Source organism: Zonotrichia leucophrys, chromosome 12, assembly GCF_028769735.1.
Source record: "Zonotrichia leucophrys gambelii isolate GWCS_2022_RI chromosome 12, RI_Zleu_2.0, whole genome shotgun sequence".
In the NCBI taxonomy this organism is placed as follows: Eukaryota; Metazoa; Chordata; class Aves; order Passeriformes; family Passerellidae; genus Zonotrichia; species Zonotrichia leucophrys.
Window position 1 is genome coordinate 4568764 of NC_088182.1, and position 20271 is coordinate 4589034.

Consider the following 20271-nt stretch of genomic DNA (forward strand, 5'->3'; position numbering starts at 1 on the left):
GTCATAACACATGGAACTAAAGCTGTTTACAGAACATGCTGTTGTTGGATATACTTCCCAGATATACTGCTGACAAAATAATATCACATTTCATCACAGTTTCCCTGATGTGTGTCAGCAGCAGAGGAGCCCTCTTCAGCCAGTGCAGCTGAAAGCACCGTGTATCAAAGGTATAGGTCTATATTCAAAGCTGCTGAGGAGAAACAAGGTTTATATTCTGATTAATTGTTCAGGATGAAAATATGGGCTCTGACATAATGTAATAGCTATTTTGGCACAACTTTTGAGGAGCATGAGTAAGCAGCCTCTCCTAATTGATGTGCAGATCCTGGAGTGGGTAGTAACTGCATAATAGCTTCATGTTGTCTTCTGAAAGTTAACACAGATGTGAACCCTGTCAAACTAGTCCACAGTTACCAGCAGCAGCTACTCACGGGAAGAATTTAACCCCATTTCATCCTTTATCTACACTTTTTGTCTTCCAAGGAAAATGGATTAACACAGGACACCTTGGCCATCACAGCCTCAGCCAACACAAATGGTCCCAGGCCTCCAAGGTGGCAGGAGGACTGCAGCAGTATCTCAAAATTCCTTGGCTAAACCAGTCACCATCCAGCAGCAGAGCAGACAGAGCAGCCAAGTGTGTGCTTAGACAACAGCCAGCGTGTTCTAAGACAGCTCAGCTTAGTCTGTAGTCAGAGGGGTTAGTGTTAACCTGCACTACGTGGTATTCGCTGTGAACCAGGACTTTGCACACAGATAACTCCTGCTGTAGAGCTGACAGCAGTAAATTATTACACAGAATTAACTCAACTATGCTTGAGCTGTAAGATGATTAGCTCGGTGAGCCTGTATTTTTGGGTCACGGTTCCTCTGGAGTAAGCATAAAGCTCAAGAAGAGAGCCCTGGCAGGTTAACAGACCACTGGCATATCCTTCTTGTTCATTTCAGAAATTCAATATGTCAAAAATCAGACACAAAGTCCTCAAACTGGATTCAGTGGTGAAGGTGTCACTGGCTGTGTGGTACTTGCCACACATTCTATTGGAATGCTCGTTTTAAGACAGCAAAATTCAACCTAATACAAAGAAACAACCACAGGCCAGCAACCATGCAACTCACACATGACTTCTAACATGTTTTTATAAGGTCAGCAACAATTTTAAGTTCCATCCAACCCAGCATAACTGCAAGCTGCCACAGCAGGAGGAGTCTGACCCACAGTCTGGTTCTCAATCCTCCCTTGGGTTGGGTCTTGTAACTCTGTGGCCATAGCACAAGTCAGTTCTATCAACAGATAGAAAACCTTTTATTTTTGAACATGTGTGGTCCCTTCCTACTGAATCAGTGAGATAAACCAATTCTCCTTACATCCATTCAGCAGCCCAGGACTGAGCACAGCCATACCTTCAGAGACCAGGTGTAGCACAAAGCCACACCCGTGTAGTGCAGAGTCCTCCTGACACGCGTGAGGTGAACTTTTACCCCACATTACTGCCTTGAAATCAAGTAGCTAAGGAAGTGATAAGAAGCTGTTTTTTACCTTAAATAACTCAAATGATAGCAAAGACAAAGCCTCTGATTTCACATATCTAAGTTAGAGAGGAGATGGTTGGAAAACACTGAGCCTTGTCCATCTTTGCTGCCAACATTTTCTGAAGTAGACAATGACAAAGAATTGGTAAAAGTGCACTTTCATGTGAGAATGCACATTACAGGGCAAAAGCATGATGGACAGCATTGCTTCGCAAATATTCATGTTCTGAACTGGATCTGTTACACAGTCTCTGGTTCCCAGACCAGAAAGAGATGTGTAATCAGCATTTTGTGCATGCAATGTCCAGTATAAATGGGGAAACCTGTGTTTTATCCTTGCAGTCACCCAGAACTCTTGGGCAGCACAAACTGGTGCAGGTTTCCAGTCTGAGAGCCTGTACCTTCTATCCAAAGGCAAGTCAGACTGTATGAACCAGTGTGATGCCAACAGTCCAGCCCTGAAAAATCCAAGACTTACAGCTGGCACATACTCCACACATCACACATGCAATAAACTGACACTTTCTGAAGAAAATTAAACACATCTGCACTCAGTGCTGGGAGTAGTTAAACAGTCCCCTTGTCAAAGGAGCTGGGGACTTTTCTTTCTAACACTAATGGCTGTGGTAGGATGTAAAATACAGACACAGCAGCATGGAAAACTCTACCAACTGCATCGCAAAGACCAGGCCAATTTCTGTGGAGCAACTCTGCTGCCTGCAGGTGTAATTCTCCTTCATGTACCACCTTCTGTGCCTCTCTCCAACAATAAACTCTGCAGAATATGCTGGAGTTGGGGTTCAAACTTCCATTAGAACAGAAGAGAGGATCTACATCTTTATACACCTCTCCCAGCCCCTGCAAATGCCTCACACCTTTTGGTAGCTGTACAGTCAGAGCCATCCCACATCCAGATTTCAAAAAAAGCTGTACAATAAAACCTCAGTGAAACAAAAACTCAGTGTGCAACGTGACAAATACCAGCTCCACTACTAACTCCCAATTTAATTCAGAACATCCCTTAACCTTGCAAGTGCAGAGGCAAGACTGTGCCTTTAACACACTTCTCATTAGGAACTCAGCTCCCTGTAAACTGCATATAATCAAATTTCTGCACTACCCTGTTTCGGTTTCTCATTACTGCATATCTTTCATGTTTTAATTCACATGACATTAGATTTGCTGCACTAAATGAGCACCTTCTGAACTCCAGAATAAAATGGAGGTTAATTACTAAACCAGATTTTTAAGTGAGAGTAAAACTCTATTAATGCCTAAAGCAATGCTAAACTTGACAACTTAATTGAAGTTAGGCATTGCAGAGTTAAACTGCCCCAACAGCTTTACTCAAGTCTCAGCTCACACATTAAGACCTCCCAGGATCCCACATTTTACAGAGATGACAGGGGACAGGACTCCTGACCCCAAATCTTGCATTTGCAGTGAGCCACTCAAGTGGCATTTTGTGATGGCTTTGTGAGCAGATGTCCAGACCTCTCCCCACCTGCTTCTCACCTGCCTCATCCACACCACTGAGCCTTGGGATAAACATGGGGAGACAATGAACAGCAATGGGTAAAAAGAGCTCTCACTTCATGAATTACAGGTAGATGCAAGAACTGCTACCAAGATCTGCCAACATCCAGCATTCACATGGTGTTAGCTCTGTCACCAAAGCACTGAACAGCTAACCATGCCCTAAGTATCCTGACTTACACAGGTATTGATGCTCACTGTTAACCATCCACAGACACTCTAATCTACACAAGAAAAGCCCAAAAGGATTGCATAAATGATAGTATCATTCTCATCTAAAATTGTGAAGTAAGAAGGACCACTGAACCTACAGGGACTCAGGTTCCTTTGGAGCTTCTAGATGGCATTAAGAAATCTTGTCTCTTCCCCAAAAAACGCTGCTTTGGGAAATCACCAGTAACTTTCTGCTTATTTCTCAACAGTTATTGGAAATGCAAAATTAACTAAGTCTGGAACAGTAAACATGGCTTATTTTCTAGATTTGATGTTATGCTGTTGCCAGTCAACTGCAATTATCCAAACATGTCAGAGCTGGAGAACACACAGAAATGAAGGCAGCCTCAGAAAACACAGACTGGAGACTGACCATGGTCACCTTGATGGCTGATACCAAGTAAATCAAGTGAGACTGCTATGGCAGGACATAGCACTGTATTCTTCCTTGTTATTCACAGTATCATTGAAAATTTTTATTTAATTGCTACACTTCATTTTATCCTGGAAGACATCTCTGAAATAAACTTTTCCAGTAATTCCAATAGAATTTGCTTTATGCTAAGGAACATATTCTTTAAAATCTCCAGTTTATTGGCCCTTGAAGCTGCCAAAAATAATCTGCATGAAACTGAAGCATAGTCCTATAGAGTCAAGACAAGATCAGTCCCAGCTAAAGATTAAATGCTCAATTCCATGTGATATATATTTAATATAGCTTGGCCAAAGTGCACTGTATGCTGTCCTGATGAACAGAAACAGCTACAGGTTACAGAAAGCCACTTTGTACACAACTCACCAAGGAACCGATTCCAGAATTATCCCAGAGCAAGAAATGGCCAAAGTTCATGTTTACTATTTTGGAACTAATTTCAACTTCAGTGTATGAATTCATAGCAGACAAGTCAGTGCTGGTGCATCAAAGAACAGGAATATTTTAGTCAACAGCCTGGTGGAATTATTATACATGCTAAAGAGTCCAGATAACATCGCGAGCGATGAGCATCTGTCAAGTATTCTGCACAAACAACACCAAGGCACAGCTCTGCAGCACTGGACACAACCTCTGCTCTGAGGCTGAACTGCTCATTAAATGCAAGGTTATGTTGTAGGGTGCTTTGCATCCATCCACAAAGGGCAATGGCAGAGCTAAAAACTAAACAGGGCTGAATCAAGATGAGGAAGAAAACTCAGCCCCTGAGCCACGACTGAAGGGTGCAGAAGTTTTGCTCACCAGGTTTTAAGCTTGACCTGTACAATCCACTCTTTTAAGGGCAAAATGCAATAGTTTACATAAGAAATGCAGCCCCTTGTTTTACTTCCAAAAGCAAAGCTGAGGGAGTGCAGCTTGGGGAGATGTGCAGCCTCCTGCATAGCCCATCTTGTGTGCACTGAGACAAAGAACTCAGGAAACAGTTTATATATAGCTCAAAAAATAACCCAAAACACACAAAAAAAGCTCCACACCTTTTTTACACTGTGAGTGTTATCAGTACTGGAAGAAGTCATCCAGAGAAGTGTTGAAGTCTGTCTTTGGAGATACTCAAAACCCAGTGTGACATGTCTCTGAGCAGTGGAGATGGACAAGATGATCTGCAGATCATCTCCGTGACTGAGAGTCTGTCCAGCCACTGGAAAAGCTTCAGAATGCTGGAAACAAGTGTATTCCCAACTTTCAGATCCTGTCCCTCTGACACCCAGCATCAGATTTAACATTGTGGCTGGCTTTGAGAACAACCCAGTTTTGGATCAGAAAACTGTGGTCATTTCGAGCTCCTTTTCCAGGGAAGCCACACAAACCCTCCCTGTCACAGCAGGCAAACACACATGTGGGGGCTGGAGCAACTGTTCTGTGATATAAGCATGTGCAGATCTAAATACTCATCTCACACATTATCATCAGGACATCAAAAACTAAATGGGCAGTTAAGTCTTTTGGGGAAAAAAAAAAAAAAAGAAAGAAAATAAAAACCAGCTGATACTTATCATCCTCTGCTAAACAGACTATATACCAAAATTCAGTTAATTCTGCATCTCATGTTGAAAAGATTATGAATTTATCTTTTTTCTAGTGGGATTTTTCACTTTTCTAAGTAGTATTTCAGTGAAAGTGGAACATATTAAAATCACAGTGTCAGGCTGGAAAGTACATCGGATTTAGGATCTTGCCATATGCTGAACACTCTTCTCCCAATCCAACAACATGGATTTGAGCTCAAACCATGAGCTGAAACTGAAGCACAAATAGTTCTGAGCAGCACAGCTCACATGCTTCAGCTTGGTGGATCCCTCCTGTGTTTGTTACAGGCCTGGGGCTGCAACAAGATGAAACCTTCCAGTACAAAACCATTTGAATTATTTAGGATTCTGAAATAAAGACTACACAGAAGTGTTGTGCTGAACAAAGGTCTGATTGAGGCAGATCTTTAAACATATGCTTAACTTCAGCTGGCATTTAAGTCTGATCTCTTTCAAAGAAGCCTCATCCTGAACACTGGATGCTTTCTTAGCTTGCAGCTCCCACTATGCCAAGGATTTAAAGTAAATTTAGGGGGGAGGACAGTCTATGCAGGCATTTGTTCAGTGAGAATGCTTTTGGGAGACACTATACATCATTTCAATATTTCAATTGCTTCTAAAACCTCAAACAAGCCCAAATTGTTGCTAAAATTCCAGCATGTCAGACACCTCCCTGAAGTTTAACTCAAATTCTCATCTTTTTCTAACAGGATGCCAGGAAACAGAAAAGAGCCTGTTCCCAAAAATTTCGATAAAATTCAGTTAAATTATCCAGATGGTTTTCATTCCACAGAAAATACTAAACCAGCAGTCTGCAAAGCATAGCGTTTTCTAAATACACAAAATAAAGAGAAAACAATGCACAAGTGCAAAGTGCAAATGCTGAGCCCATTATATTTTTGTTCCAGCAGAAATGCAGCACAATCAATACAATCTTGCAGTTCTAAAGGACCCAGCTTTCTGCTGCCAGGGGTGCTCTGCAGCTGTAAGCACCACCAAATCAACTGCACGCAGTTCAACCACTTCATTTTTCCTGTGCTACATGCAGAAATGAGGAACTGCATTCCCACCCACTTAACCTCCAAAACCCAGCATTCCTACAGCACAAGAAGCCAAAGAGCACCTGCTGAACAACCTATGTACTTTGAATGACTCTGCAAGCAGCCAAATTTAGCAAATTTGCTATTTTCTCCAAAGCACAGCCTGATTCTGCAGCTCTTAAATACAGGGAAAACTGTCTTAGATTAAATAGTGATTACAGATTTAGAATTTCAAGAGCTGTGAAAGTCCTTGCCACAGAAAATAAACCCACTGAGAAGGGATGAGGAGAGATACTGCAATTTTCTGTGCTGTGCTATTTAATAAATCTCAATGCAAAGGAATTCAATTACAGATAGGGAAACAAGCATCTATATAATTACATAACACCTGAAATCATTCAAATCCATCACCATCAGAATCAAAAAACTGATCAGCAAGAGATGAGCCACGAAAAAAAACCTCTCTGCAGTCAGAGATGGATATTCATCGCTTTTACATGGCATCTAACTAAAATGTTTCATAGCAACGGGGCAGGAGCTATCCCACAGCAGGGAATGGGACTGGTTATCACACAAAGCAGCACCATCCTGCTGAGTACACCCCAAAACTGAGAGGAGAGCACAGGCCAGTGAGCAAACTCAGTACTTAAACTGAGTTTCTCACACAGGAAGAAATCCCTGAAGTATTTTTTCTTCAGATCATTAGCATGTTTTCTCATGCAGTGCTGCTGGCTGGGCTCACCCCCAGCCCTGCAGCGCAGCGATGCTCTCGCACTCCTTGGGGAGAGCAGGACCCTGCCAGCTGCCCTCTGGGCCTCCCTAAAACAGCTCTCCAGGCTGCCAGGAAAAGCTCTGAGCATGGAAATGGTGGGATCAGCAGCTGATAAAGCCACCATAAGGTGCCCCTGGTTGAAGCTCACTGCAAGAGCCACCTTTTCTCAGCAGCTTCCTTTCACAGAGCTGGTGCCCAGACTGCTCTCAGCACAGCAGAGCATTCAGGAGCACAAGATCACTGGACCTGTTTCTCTGCAGGTCTGTTTATAATCTCAGACGGTGCTGCAAGGCAAAAAGCCAAATGGTCCCCAGTTCCAAAGAGCCTGAAGATCCCACCTGAGAACCAGGAACACACCCCAGACTGGGGCAAGACCACTGCAGGCACAGACAGGGAAACTTTGCCTTATGGACATCTTTGCACCCCAGCACAACTCTTACAAGCACCTTCATTAGAAAGGCTAAGTGAGGGATAATTATGACTCCTCCACAAAGGAGGACTGCTTTGGAAAGACAGCAATTACTGCTCGGAGGGATCTCTCCCAGAAAGCAGGAGGCTGCTGTAAAGGTAGGGCAGCCAATTCCTTGGGAAATACCAAAAAAGCTGCAAGGAAGACCTCCCTCCCCAGCTCTGAAAATGTCCAGGCCCCTTCCAGCCAACCCTGGTTTTGTTGTAGGGGCAGCTCCAGCACCTTTGAGAGCCTCATAACAGGCAGACCCATTTCACACTTTTCTACATTACTGGACACGCTTGAAAAACACAAAGTCTTTGCTGGCCCACAGCATCTTCAGGGCTAACAGCCCTTACAGCTTTGTACAGTATCAAAAGTTGCATTAGCTGGGAACCAAATTATCACTTGCACAGTAGTTTTGCAATTAGATTGAAACTGTAAATTGTGCAACCAGCTAAATTAAAAAACAAGTTTGTGATACAGACAATCTTAATTCAGCTCCTGCCTTACTCACCTCACTCCTTTGTAACTTGTTTCTACACAGATTCAAGCTCCTTTTGCTGTACCACAAACGACTTCACATTCCTAAAAAATTAAGCACTGCTAAGAACTAACGCATGTTTGTCGTCACTCTTAATATCCACCTTTGCCTGAAGCTGCTTCACCAACACACACCAACACACTCTGAGCGGCCTTTGGGCACCAGAGCCCACACCATCCTCCAATTCCCTTACCTTCCTGCAACATTTCAGGACTCCTTCCCTTCATCCAACTCTCTCTGCCCCATATATCGCCACTCTTATTTTGAGCATGTCCCCGTATGTCATGCTGTGACCTCAAGTACAGAAATTTGGACAACTACCTTTAAGATGGAGCTGAAAACCATTTCTGAGCACATTTTGCTTCCTGGTAGAGCTGTTCCACTTTGCACCAGTAACTATTTTCTGGAGCAAAGTCAGAACATCCAATGCAAGTAATTCTCTCCTTTGTGTTACACCAAGTCACTCCTGCCCCTACCAGGCTCAAACAAGATTATACAATGCAAAATGGAGTAGCTTCTGCAAAAAAAAAAGACACCTCACAAAGCCCATGGTTTATGTTTGGGCACTCCCAAGGACAGTGGGCACTTAAAATCCTGTGTCTTGAGTCACGGTCAGGACTGGAACTCAAAACTTCTATGTGCTGAGTGGGCAAAGCTGGGGCAGGGGGATGTCACACTACCTGCTCTTCCTCATTTCTGTCAGAGCACACCTGCCCTGGGCACGTCACTGCCAGGAGGGTTTAGCAACAGCTCCCCTGCACCCAACACAGCCTCTCACAGCCTGCCCTGGCCAGCTCAGCATTCCCCAGCTCCAGGCCAGCGCTCACCAGCTCACCCTGAAGCCACCCTGAGTTCTTTGAGGAACCCAGACACCCACCTTGTGGGGTTTCTGTAAATTCCACTAGGCAGCAGAAGCACAGAAATGAGATGACGCAAGGCTAAGCCGGAGCTCCCCTAATGAGCACAGCCCCGAGTGTCCCACAGGATGTGACAGGTGCAGGGGCAGGCCAGCCCGGCCGAGATGAGGTCACAAAATGAGCACTTTGCACTGCACACTACTCATCTTAAATTCCAAACTCATTATGCACAAGCCTAACAAACAAAGGAGCAGCTTAGCAGATTTACAACGTACCTTCTCCAAGGGTGGAATAATTATTTATCTGATAGCAACCTTCGTGATACAACAGCAATAAATAAATAAATGATCCCAGCAACTCTTGTGAACCATGCCTGTGGCTTCACTAGACAGACTGACAGCTGGAATGTGCATTTAGCTGGGTGAGCTTGGGCAGAGTTGTAAATATTTGCTACAAATAAAATAAAGCTTGCTAGACTGAGCAGAAACCCAAACACAGTAGTTAATGGCATCCAAGGGACACACTGCAAGAGACCCACAGGCCCCTGAACTCCTTCCAACTTCCAATGAACAGCCCCTAATTTTGTTTTCCTTTGCTTTTCTCTAAGATCATTCCCTCCTGCATGTGTACACATGTCAATTCCATTCTATTTCACTCTCTCACGTTGCAACTTTTATCCACACCGAAATTCACAAACATTACAGAAAGGGTTTGTATTCCTAATTTGGCTTTACAGATGCATATTACCATGCAGCAACACATCCAGAAAAAGCATTTCCAAAGTCATACTTTATACAAGCTTTCTGCTTTATTTAGAGAAAAACCCAAAGAATCCTGAAAGGAAATAGTACATGTGCACAAAACATGCTCAGCTAGGCTCTCCCACTCAGATCCTTTTCCACTTCTATGGCATTATTCCGACCTCCCAGTTTGAAGCCCCAGAACCACATGTTCCCCTTGCCCATATTCCCAATTTCTCACCATCTGACAGCTTCCTAAGTCTGCTCCCACCTTCTCACCCTGAAACAGTACCTCCAGCCCAAGTTTCCTAGCTGGCTGCTTCTCTTCCAGGGAGGATCACAGCAGTTCCTGTTTTATGTGTTTATATGTTACAACAGGACAGCTGGCAGTAAGATTGCTCCGACCTCCATCCTACAAAGCATCCTTCACTTGGGACATTCTCATTGTTCTCATTTCTTGTTACTTTTCTCTCACCTCTGGAACCCAATTCCCCTGCTCTACTTGTTTCTCCCATTCCTCCAGCAGTTTGTGCTGTCACATATTTGCAAAGAAAAGAGACAGCATCTCAGCATTTGGGTTACAGGCAAGCTTTAACAATATACTATGTTATCATCATTCTGCTTTAAACACATTAAAACTGGCAAGATTCCATCACCTAAATATCTCAGAGATTATCAACATCTTTCCAGGAACCCAATACCAATATTCACCTGGATTTTCTCAGAATTCACCACAAATAAATTCTTTAATGTAACAGTAGGCCAAACCAGGCACGTAATCCTTGCACACAGAGATTGCTTTTGTAGTTTTAAACAGACACAGACATCCTTCCAACTCTCCAAAACTTCAGTGCTCTCTTCAGAAGCAGCCTCACAGGGTGGTCTGAGAAGACCAGACCCCCAAAATGCACCCCCTGGCCACACCAGCCCAAACAGCAGGTTCAGGTGGGTTTATGCCCATTTTGTGCCAGAAGAGTAGCACAAAGGAAGGTGCAACGTACCTGAGAATTTAGATCAGTGTTTTTCAGGGAGCAGTTGAGGAGGATGAATCCAAGTCTTCCCAGAGGCAGCAGCTGCAGCATCGTCCCCAAAGCAACTGTTTCCCTGAGTTGTAATATCCCTATGAAATACCAACTGCAGGACTGGGCTCCAGCCACCTGACACTGCACCTGAGGTGCTCTAGAGTAAGAGAAAAAGGGTCTAAAATAAAGACAATTGTTTGTTCTTGATGCTCATTTCTGCACAGAACACAGAATCCATAAACCCCACATCTGCAAATGTATGTCTGCCTGCATTGTAAAGGAATAATCTTCATGGGAACTGATTTAAAAAAAAACTTGTTTACAGTTAGAGGCTGCTAATTACAACATTAAAATACTAGCCCGAACCCCACATTACACTTGCATTCTGTTTTACATAGCAGTACACGTAACAATCATCACAGCAAGCTGCTCTGTTGGCTCATGCTGCAAGAAGTAATTATATATCACAGCAACACAATTTTGCCCTTCAACCTGCCAGTCCAGTCCATGCAGCAGCTGCGAGCAGCAGGTCAGGGTGGGGGGAGTCTACAGAGTATTTCTACATAATCACTTACCACTGAAGGAAAAAAGCTAAAAACCACCAGCCCCTGGCTTGCATGCTTGGCAGAAAGCTGCTAACACAAACACTACAGCAGGCCTTGCAGCAGGGATGTTACCAGAAAAAGTGAGCTCCATCCAAGGGCACTGTCAGTGTTGAAGTACTATCTGAGAGCTGCAGTGCAAGCCCTCCTTAGTAATTGTCACCTTTTTTGTGCCTGTACCAGTGGTACCCACACTATCCTGTTTCACCTGGACACTACTGTGGCCTCTCTGAAACATCTGTTCTCAGGTGAAGCCCACAGGTAGCAGTGACTAAAACCTATGCAAGTCACAAGGTGAATTTCTGGGCAAAGACACTGAGACAGAGCCTTTCAAAAGGCACCCAAAACTGTTTGTGCCCACCCACAGCAAGCAGAGCCTTGGGGTGCCTAACACTGAAAACTGCACTTAACTCCTGCCTTAGATGGACTGGAGAACAGGACGACCTCTTCCAAGACTTTGGCTACAGTAAACCTGAATATTTCAATCTTGACACTCAAAACAGCATCGGCTTTTTCACAGCTGTTGCAGATAAAGCAGTGGCATAGTTATATTGTGAATATGCAATAAAATTCATTTTCCTGTGCTAGGTTTTTTTTTGTCACCAGTATGAAATGAAGTGTAAAACTACACACAAGCCATCAGTTGTGCTGTTACTGTTTAACCAGAGATTAGAAAAAATACATCATCACAGTTCTTGTATAATATGATAGTGATGCAACAGTTAACTGTCCAGCAAAATCTGCCATGCCGGGCTGCTTAATCATGTTGTCTTTGTTCCAGCAAAAAATAATATTAAAAGACAGTTAATTTTTCCAAGCAAAAATGTTACAGCCTGTGTATTTCAAAAACTTTTTGAATCCAAAATAGAACGAGACAGACAATAATGGCCAAGAGCCTGACCAGCTTAATGGAAGTTGGACTCTCATTTTGTTCCCAACACTGAAGCAGCAGATTGTTCACAGAACACAATTAACAGCCAACACACAATTTCAATTTTTTTTTGCAGAAAAGTAAACAGAAAATTACTCCTTCTGTTTCATTTTCCAAGTCTTAAAGCATGTTGCTTTTAAAAGCAAACGCAGAAACAGGACAGCATCGTTAAGTCAGAACAGGTTTCTCCTGTAGCCTCATTTTTAAGCAGCTGTACTGATTTTTCCCAATCAACTTTTAATCAGAGAACAAGTTTAAGAGGCTGAATTTGCTTGCAAAATAGTACATCTGCAAATCTCTTCTGCTCTCACTTGCAGTTTTCTTCTAGATCCTGACCAGGCTGTACAGCAGGAATTAGTCATGCTGCCTACCACCGTGCTGGGAAGGACTCTGATACATTGCCCTAAGTGCCAAATAAAAACATACACAGTGCACAAGAGGCTCTGCAATTACTTGTTAATGGCAGTGGACAGATTCACAACAGCCTCACAAATTCTGTACCAGAAGCTTGTGAAATGACCTCCACTCTATGTGGGGAAATGAGCAGTACCAGGGGCAGCCCAGCTCTCCATCAGCAGGGGCTGCACAGGCTTATTTTCAGCCTTTTAAGAGACATAATATATTGATTCAAATTATCACCTGGAATCTGCAAACCGACAGCAGCCAGCTAGGGAAGTTTCCAGCTCACCAGAAAAGTATGGGTTTATTTCAAGCAGAATGCATATGTACTTGTACACAACTAATGCAGCCAGCAGTTCAATAAATAAAAAGCAAACACATGTGCTCGCTAAAAGATGCACAGTCAGTGCAGCCAGCTCAGCCTCAAAATATCTGTGCCCTCTCTGATCAGCTTGGCAGCCACACAAAACCCTCCCGAGGAAAGCAGGCCAGGGAAGCAAAAAGGTGACGCTCAATAGTTCGTATCAAAGCAAATGCTGAACTGAATTTCATGGGCTATTTCTGTTTCCTTGCTAAATAGCAAAGGCCTACTGCAAATAACAGAGTGAGAGTTTTGCAGGAGAGAAAAGGTCACTCAGGATCTCTCACCATGGCAAATGCTGTGCTACAGACAGGGAGCAGCACCAGCTCCCTGTGTAAGGAAATATACGGAAATACCACTTATTGTCTCCACATGTTTATACCACAGACACTCCAACAGCAGCCTTTCCTTTTAAGACTGTTTTCAAAAATAAAAAAGCACAAAAAGCTGTGGTGAGGGTTTCCTTCCCAGAGCAGCGAATTTGAGGTGCAGAATAAACATGGAATTATTGACTCAGTCGCAAAAATGTTACCGGAGAGATTTCAGAGACATACTTCTGGCTTAGCTCTACTCCCACTGACGTCGGTTCAGACTTCTACCACTGATTTCAGGCAGTGCTGGCCTACGTAGCACTTCCAGCTCAGCTATTATTACCTTTTAGTTTAAAATATGTAATGTTCCTCTGTAACAGACGGAAAAATATTTCAGGAACTTTTTAAATCTGTTCCTCCAAGATACATTTTGATTTTTTTTTTAATCACACTGAGACACGGTTCCTGGATGCAAGAACATGTGACCTGTTCTAAATAAAGGATATTTTCCACTTCTTGCACAACTGGAACAGATATAAGCAGTAGCTTGAACAAACTGCATTGCAGAACCCAACCAGAATATAAAACACTTGAACAAGATCCATAAATAGCAGTAATATGAAAAGACTACCTCCAATAAGGCACAAACTCAATGTTAAGCCTAATGTAATCAAGTTCAAATTCAATCACGCTGCAAAGTTCATTTACAAAATTAAATTTGATCATCTGCAGGCTAAGGCACTAGGGCACTTCAGAAGAGTCCTCTTTGGCTCCAGAGTAAGCACGCATTTAAAAAACGTGTGTCTATATGGTGAAATTAATATTTCCTCAACAATAACTGTGTATTAAAAGGGAAGCTTTAAGTAAATGGAAACTCCAACATTGAGCAGATAAGAGGAAAAAACAAAAAAGGAATGCTTTACAGAGGATCCTAACTGTAGAGAGATGAGGTACCATCTGATATGAGTAAAATATTGAAGGTTTGCACAAAGGAAAAGGTTTTTGGACAGCAGGAATGATGAGAATTTTATAAAGACATCACTGCTTTAATAATGACAAACTCTACATCCCAATGTTATTGCTCATAAAACAAAAATAAGCCTCCTAAGAAACTATCATGCAAATTAAATGCATTTCCTAATATTTTCTTCCACTAAAAATACTTCAGTAACTGCATCATTCAGGTGCTTTTTAACCAGTCTGAAAACACAGCCAACAGAAAAGGGCACAAATAGCAGTAATTTATCTGCAGGTTTTATTAAGAGCATGGTAGTAAATTACAACAGCTGACAATAATTTGCTGGTGCTTGCCATGTCACACAGACCATCCAAATGGAAACACACTGCAGACAACAAAAAAAATATGGAGAAAATCAACTTAAGACAGAAAATTTTGCTGCATTTGCCACATCTGGGTTAGTTTAGAGTGCCCTGTGCAATGGCAGGCTGTAGAGCCTTTACCTCCAGATACCAAGGCTGACATCCAAAACATTGCCAAATGATTTAAAGTGTCCACATTGAAGATGTAACTCAATCCTCCAGTGCCCTGTTGACTGCAGGCAGACACGTCAGGACCTGTGTTTACTTTTAGTAATAAAACTCCATCGATTTCACTGTACATTGCTTGTACCAGGAAACAAATCTTATTTGCTTGTTCATTACATAAACACATACATATTTAAGTGTATGTACTTGTAGATTAAAGCTATTATACTTTGTGAATATGGCAGGAGAGGAATAAAATATGAATATGAGGGGGGAAAAAATAGATCTCATTGTCTTGCTGGGGTAGCCTGAAAGCCCATTTTCCTCCCACAGAGAAAAGTGACTCTGGAGAAACCAAAGCAACTGAAACATCATCTCAGTTTTCAAAGACATTTGGCCATGGCAAATTCCAGAGATCCCACGAATGTAGGTATTACTTTGCCCAAGGATCCAGCTCCTCATGAGTCGGGAGGGTTTGGGAAGTATGGGTTTGACTGATCTATCTCAGCCCCATGCATCCTCTCCACCCCCTGTGATTAAAGCTTTTGCTGGGCTTAGATTTTAACTTGGCCTCTAGCACTCAATTGTGGCTTGGCCTAAGTTAGTACAGTATTTACTGCAAAAAGCTTTTATTATTGGACCCCTTGTGGCTTTGGATTGCAGACTTGAATTATGAAACAGGGATGGAGTAACTGTGAGAGCACACTGGAGAGGAGAAATCTTTAACTGGATGTCACATATTGAAAAACAAGCAATCTGGGAGGAAGCAAATGGGAGAGTTTTACTGGGAGAAGGATGGCAGTATCAGCAGGGCTGAGCTAAAATGGTCAACAAAACTGCTTCTTCTTGGTTCAGAGCACTGACATTCTTACCTATTTCTGAGCAGGATGAAATTTTCTGTGTACTCACAATTTGAGCTGCTATGAGTAAGCCAAGATGCTTCTCAACTCTTATGGTTTAAAAGATGAGAGAAAGCCCTGAATGTTGCTAGGAAATCAGCAGTTCTCACCAGGGAAAAGAGCAGATTGCTGTTTAGACTCGGCTCCTCACATCAGCTCTGGTTTGCCTGCTCCCCAGGCACCCTTCCAGAGCCAGGCTGTGGAGAGGGTAAGAAAGCAATTCCCATGGCCACAGTCCCACAACTACACCACGCTGACCTGCTGCTGCTCCACTCACTGCTATGCAATTACCCCTGATTTACATCCACAGGAGAAAGCAGCAGGGTGATGCTGATACCCTCGATAATCATCAGCCAGACTGGTTCCAGGCCTGAGCAAAGCTGAAGGGCTACAGAAGTCCTCTGAGATAGGATCATGAAACAAACAGGTTTGGGAGCAACTTCTGCCTCCTGTTATCGTCAAGTTTTATCAGCCTGGCTCCAGGGACAGGTTTATATGGACCTGGCAGGGCCCCTGACTCCTTTGCATCTTCATCTCCCACAATACCAGGAAGACAGCTGAGACTCTCCCTCGAGGTACGAGCGGTACGTGAGCTGGGCAGGCTCCACACCGAGGTTAACATGACAGCTCACTATCTGCCAGAAAAACCATGGATTGCTCTTCCACCCTCGGGGCTGCCTCTTCTCTCACACATGGCTACATGTGGAGGGGCACAAGGCAGGCTGGGTCGAGCTGGTCACTGCTCCAAAAGCTGGAAATCCTGGAGGACAGCACCAGGGCAGATGTTGGCCTGAGGCACCACCAGGGTGTCAGGAGGACAGACCCCTTTAAACCCAAAGGGTGGGCAGTGCTGTCTCTGCAGGAGTATCAGGTAAGGATGAACTGGGGAAATTCACTCCAGGGAAGTCTGAAGTGACAACATTTAGAAGACAGTAAAATACTCCAGCGTTTCATTAGAGAGTTTATTCACTCCTCCCTGAGAGAGGTGAACAATGCAAGGCTGCATTTGGGTCCCAAAGCACCAAGTCACAGGAACCAAAAGCAGTTGCAGCATCAGTGCAATGTCAAATGCAGACCTGCCACCTAAGCTCCAGTGCAGACCTGCTCTCCATGCTCACACCAGGAAAGCACAGACAAACTGCTGACTGCAGAGAGGACAGCCACAAAGGGACAACTCCTGCACACCAGTTAGGACACACAGCTGGTACAAACAGGGCTACTGGGCCACAGCACAGCACTCATCACTGCTGCACTCCACTGGCAACACAAGCACTAAACCCAAAGCTCTGTGTGTCTCTCAGCTGCCTCCATCACAGCTGGAACCCAACAGTGCTGCTGAACCCCATCTGCTCTGCACATTAGCCTGGCTCTCAGATAATTACCTGGGTAATGGCAATTTCCCTGCATAACCTCAGGGAGCAAAGGAGTTCTGGCAACTTCAGTTTGGTTGGATGGCCTGTCAGGCTGCACATCACCAGCACGACCTGCACCATTTCTGAGCCAGACCAGGGGTACAGTGTGAGACAGGGCTGCTGTGAAAACAGGCCACAGGAGGTGGCCCCACATCTGTCAGCCCTTGTCACAGCAACAGAATTTTTAACGCCTTTTACTACAAACCTTCAGTGTTTCTGAAACATTCAGAAAATGATCAAAAAATCATTTATTTACTTTGAAGTTTGTCTGACAGGCTGTATAATCCAAACTCATTCTAGCACTTATTTTTTTAACATTTACATTCTTGTTTATTTTTCCACTACACACAGACATACGAAGAGCAGCGTTCAAAACTAAAATGTGAATATAGAGACAGGCTTGCGACAGACCTGATGACAAACACGACACACTCGCAGCAATGACCTTATACTAAGCAGAGTGCTGCTAAGAAGAGTGTTGGGGTGAAATTGAGAGTTCCTTGAATGAAAAAACAGAGGTAGAAACGTGCCACAGCTGACAAGGAGGATGCTCCAGGCGCGGGAGAGCACTGACTTTCTTCTTCCAGCAGTAGGACGGACAACGGGTCGCTAACAGCCCTCAAGGGAGGGAAACACTCATAGACCGCCTTATTTCCCTTTACAGAGCGTATCTACGCGATGCAGCCGCTCCAGATAAGCAAACAGAGTCTATTTCAGGGAAGAACCACTCTAGGAAGAAAGTGACCTACCTAGCAAAACTTTTCAGTCCCCAAGCAAGTAACAAACCCGCTGAGGCTCAAAAAAGAAAAACAAACACACGCAAAAATAAACCAAACAAACAACCAAAAGCCAAACAATCCAGAACAACCTTAGACGCTACGAGACCTTGCAGCTCCCAGACCGCGCGCAGCTCCGCGCTCGGACGGGCTCTCGGCCGCGGCGCTCAGCGGGGCAGGCGCGGCCCCGGCCTCGCCCCCGCTCCCGGCGGGGCTGCCCCGGCTGTCAGCCGGGCCCGCACGGCCAACAATGCCCTTTACATAACGCGGGCCCGGCCCGCCCTCCGCCAACAACGCCGCTATTATGGCACGGAGCGCTCGGCGGCCGCCCCGCTGCGCAGCGCCGGCCGGGGGATGCTCCGCGCCCGCCCGGGACCCGCGCCCCACCTGCTCTTGAGGGGCTGGCTCTTCAGCTCGTAGTACGTCTTGGGCTCCTCGTGGAACTCCTCGCCCACCTCGAAGTCCGGCACGATCCCCGACTCCGCCTGCATCGTCGCCGCGGCCGCTGCGAGAGGGAGAGACGGGAGGTTACGGCTGCGGCGCCGAGCGAGCCCCGCCGCGCCGCCCGCCCCGCTCCGCGCCGCTGGCTCGGCTCACACACAGCGCCGCCCGCCCCGCCTGGGACTTGTAGTCCGCCCCGGGGCCGGCCCGGCCGCCTCCGCCCGCCGCGCACTACAAGTCCCGCCGCGCCGCGCCGGGAGGGCAGGGCCGGGCCGGGCCGCCGCTGTCAGCCGGAGCGCGGGGCCGCCCGCCCGGTCCGTCCCTCCCGCCCCATTCCCAGCCCATTCCCAGCCCGCTGCCATTCCCAGCCCGGCCCGGCCGTGCGCGCCACCTGCCGCCCCCTCCCCGCGCCGCCCCGCCCGCGCCGTGACGTCACGCGGCTCTGACGGCACAGGTGCCGCGCGTGACGTCACGCTGCCCGCAGCGGCGGCGGCCGGGCCTGGGCCCTCCGCAAAGCGCTGCGGGTGTCCCTAAAACCGCGGGGTCGTTTGGGCTGGAGGGGACCTCAAAGCACATCTCCTTCATCTCCTGCCATGGCAGGGACACCTTCCACTGCCCCAGGCTGCTCCAAGCCCCAGAGCCCTCCAAGGCCAACCTGGCCTTGGGCACTGCCAGGGATGCAGCAATCACAGCTGCTCTGTGCCAGCGCCTCCCCACGAGGGAACAGTGTCCCCTTCATACACAATCTAACGTGCTCGCTCTCAGTTTGAGTCCATGCTCCCTCATCCTGTCACTACAGGCTCGTAAAAAGTCCCTCTCTTTTTGTGGGCTCCCTTCAGGTACTGGAAGGGACCAGCTGCAAACAGCATTCCCGCACTGCTGCAGACATGCAATCAGCCCTGCCAGGGGTTCAGTTAAAACCCAAGAGGTCAAACCCAGTGATGGGCTTGAATGCCCACAGCAGAGCGTGGGACATTTACTGTAACTTACTTTGACAGGTACAAAAGCAATGAGCGTTTGCATGCCAGGACTTTGCACTTCTCCAGTTAAGTTCCCAGCACAAGAATTGACAGCTCTAAGTGGCTTCCTTTGAACTTTATCTGCCTTCATAAAGAGTCCAAAGCTCATCAACATGGCAAAGAAAAGTTCAGTAGAAAGGAACCTTTGAAGCCAGCTGGGCTTCTAAGGAAATCAGCAGTTATGCTGGCAAATCAGTTATTTCCAGCAGAAATGTTTCAATGCCATCTCATCTTGGTGCTGCAGGAAGATGGATTTCAGGAATGGGGCTCTGTCCCTGTGCTCACAAGGGGCCTTCTACCAGCACTGACTGACTCAGGACATCTCTAATCTCCCTTTACAACAGGGATGGCAAGAAACCTTCCCCAGCTCTGTCCTGTCCCCTTTCCTGCGGTGACATTAGGACAGCAGGGACCACCCTCAGTACAGAAATTCCATAGAGAATTTCATCCATGGCATTTTCCCACAGCGTTGGCTTCACCTAATGAAGTGATAGCACAACTCAGAGGCCCGGGACACTTGAGAACGCTGTGGATAACTGATGCCTAATAACTGTGGTGCCATCATATCACAGCTAAAATCACACCACTGGAACACCAGTGACTCTAACACACTAGAAAAGCCAGAAAAAGTGTTTTTTCTACACATCCTTTTCCTCCCTCACAACTGCCAAAGCTGCTCAGTGCTGCACCAGGGACTGCTCACACCTGGGCAGCCAGGACTCCTGCTCATTTCAGGCAATATAGAGGATTTGATAAAATAAACGCAAGAATTTTAACTTGCTTCAGAAATTTAAGTCTCAGATTATTATGCAGCTGCCAAACTCCAAGCAATGACTTAATAGCAAGTGTAATTACTTTAATGAATCAGATACAACAAATTGGATAATGCCCTGAAGAATGTTCTTTTG

The 20271-nt window shown here is 45.4% G+C and overlaps 1 protein-coding gene across 3 annotated transcripts in view; it reads right to left on the reverse strand.

The window, feature by feature from the left end:
* The window catches only part of MITF (melanocyte inducing transcription factor), a 116416-nt gene that overhangs the window by 80738 nt on the left and 15407 nt on the right, over nucleotides 1–20271 (reverse strand). For 2 of the 3 annotated variants that reach the window (XM_064723839.1, XM_064723836.1), the window contains exon 1: nucleotides 18291–18665. In XM_064723839.1, coding sequence (XP_064579909.1) covers nucleotides 18291–18394 — 104 coding nt within the window. In that variant the 5' untranslated portion in view covers nucleotides 18395–18665. Of the gene's footprint in view, nucleotides 1–18290; nucleotides 18666–20271 lie in introns of those variants that run through there. The other variant, XM_064723837.1, reaches the window with a different exon arrangement.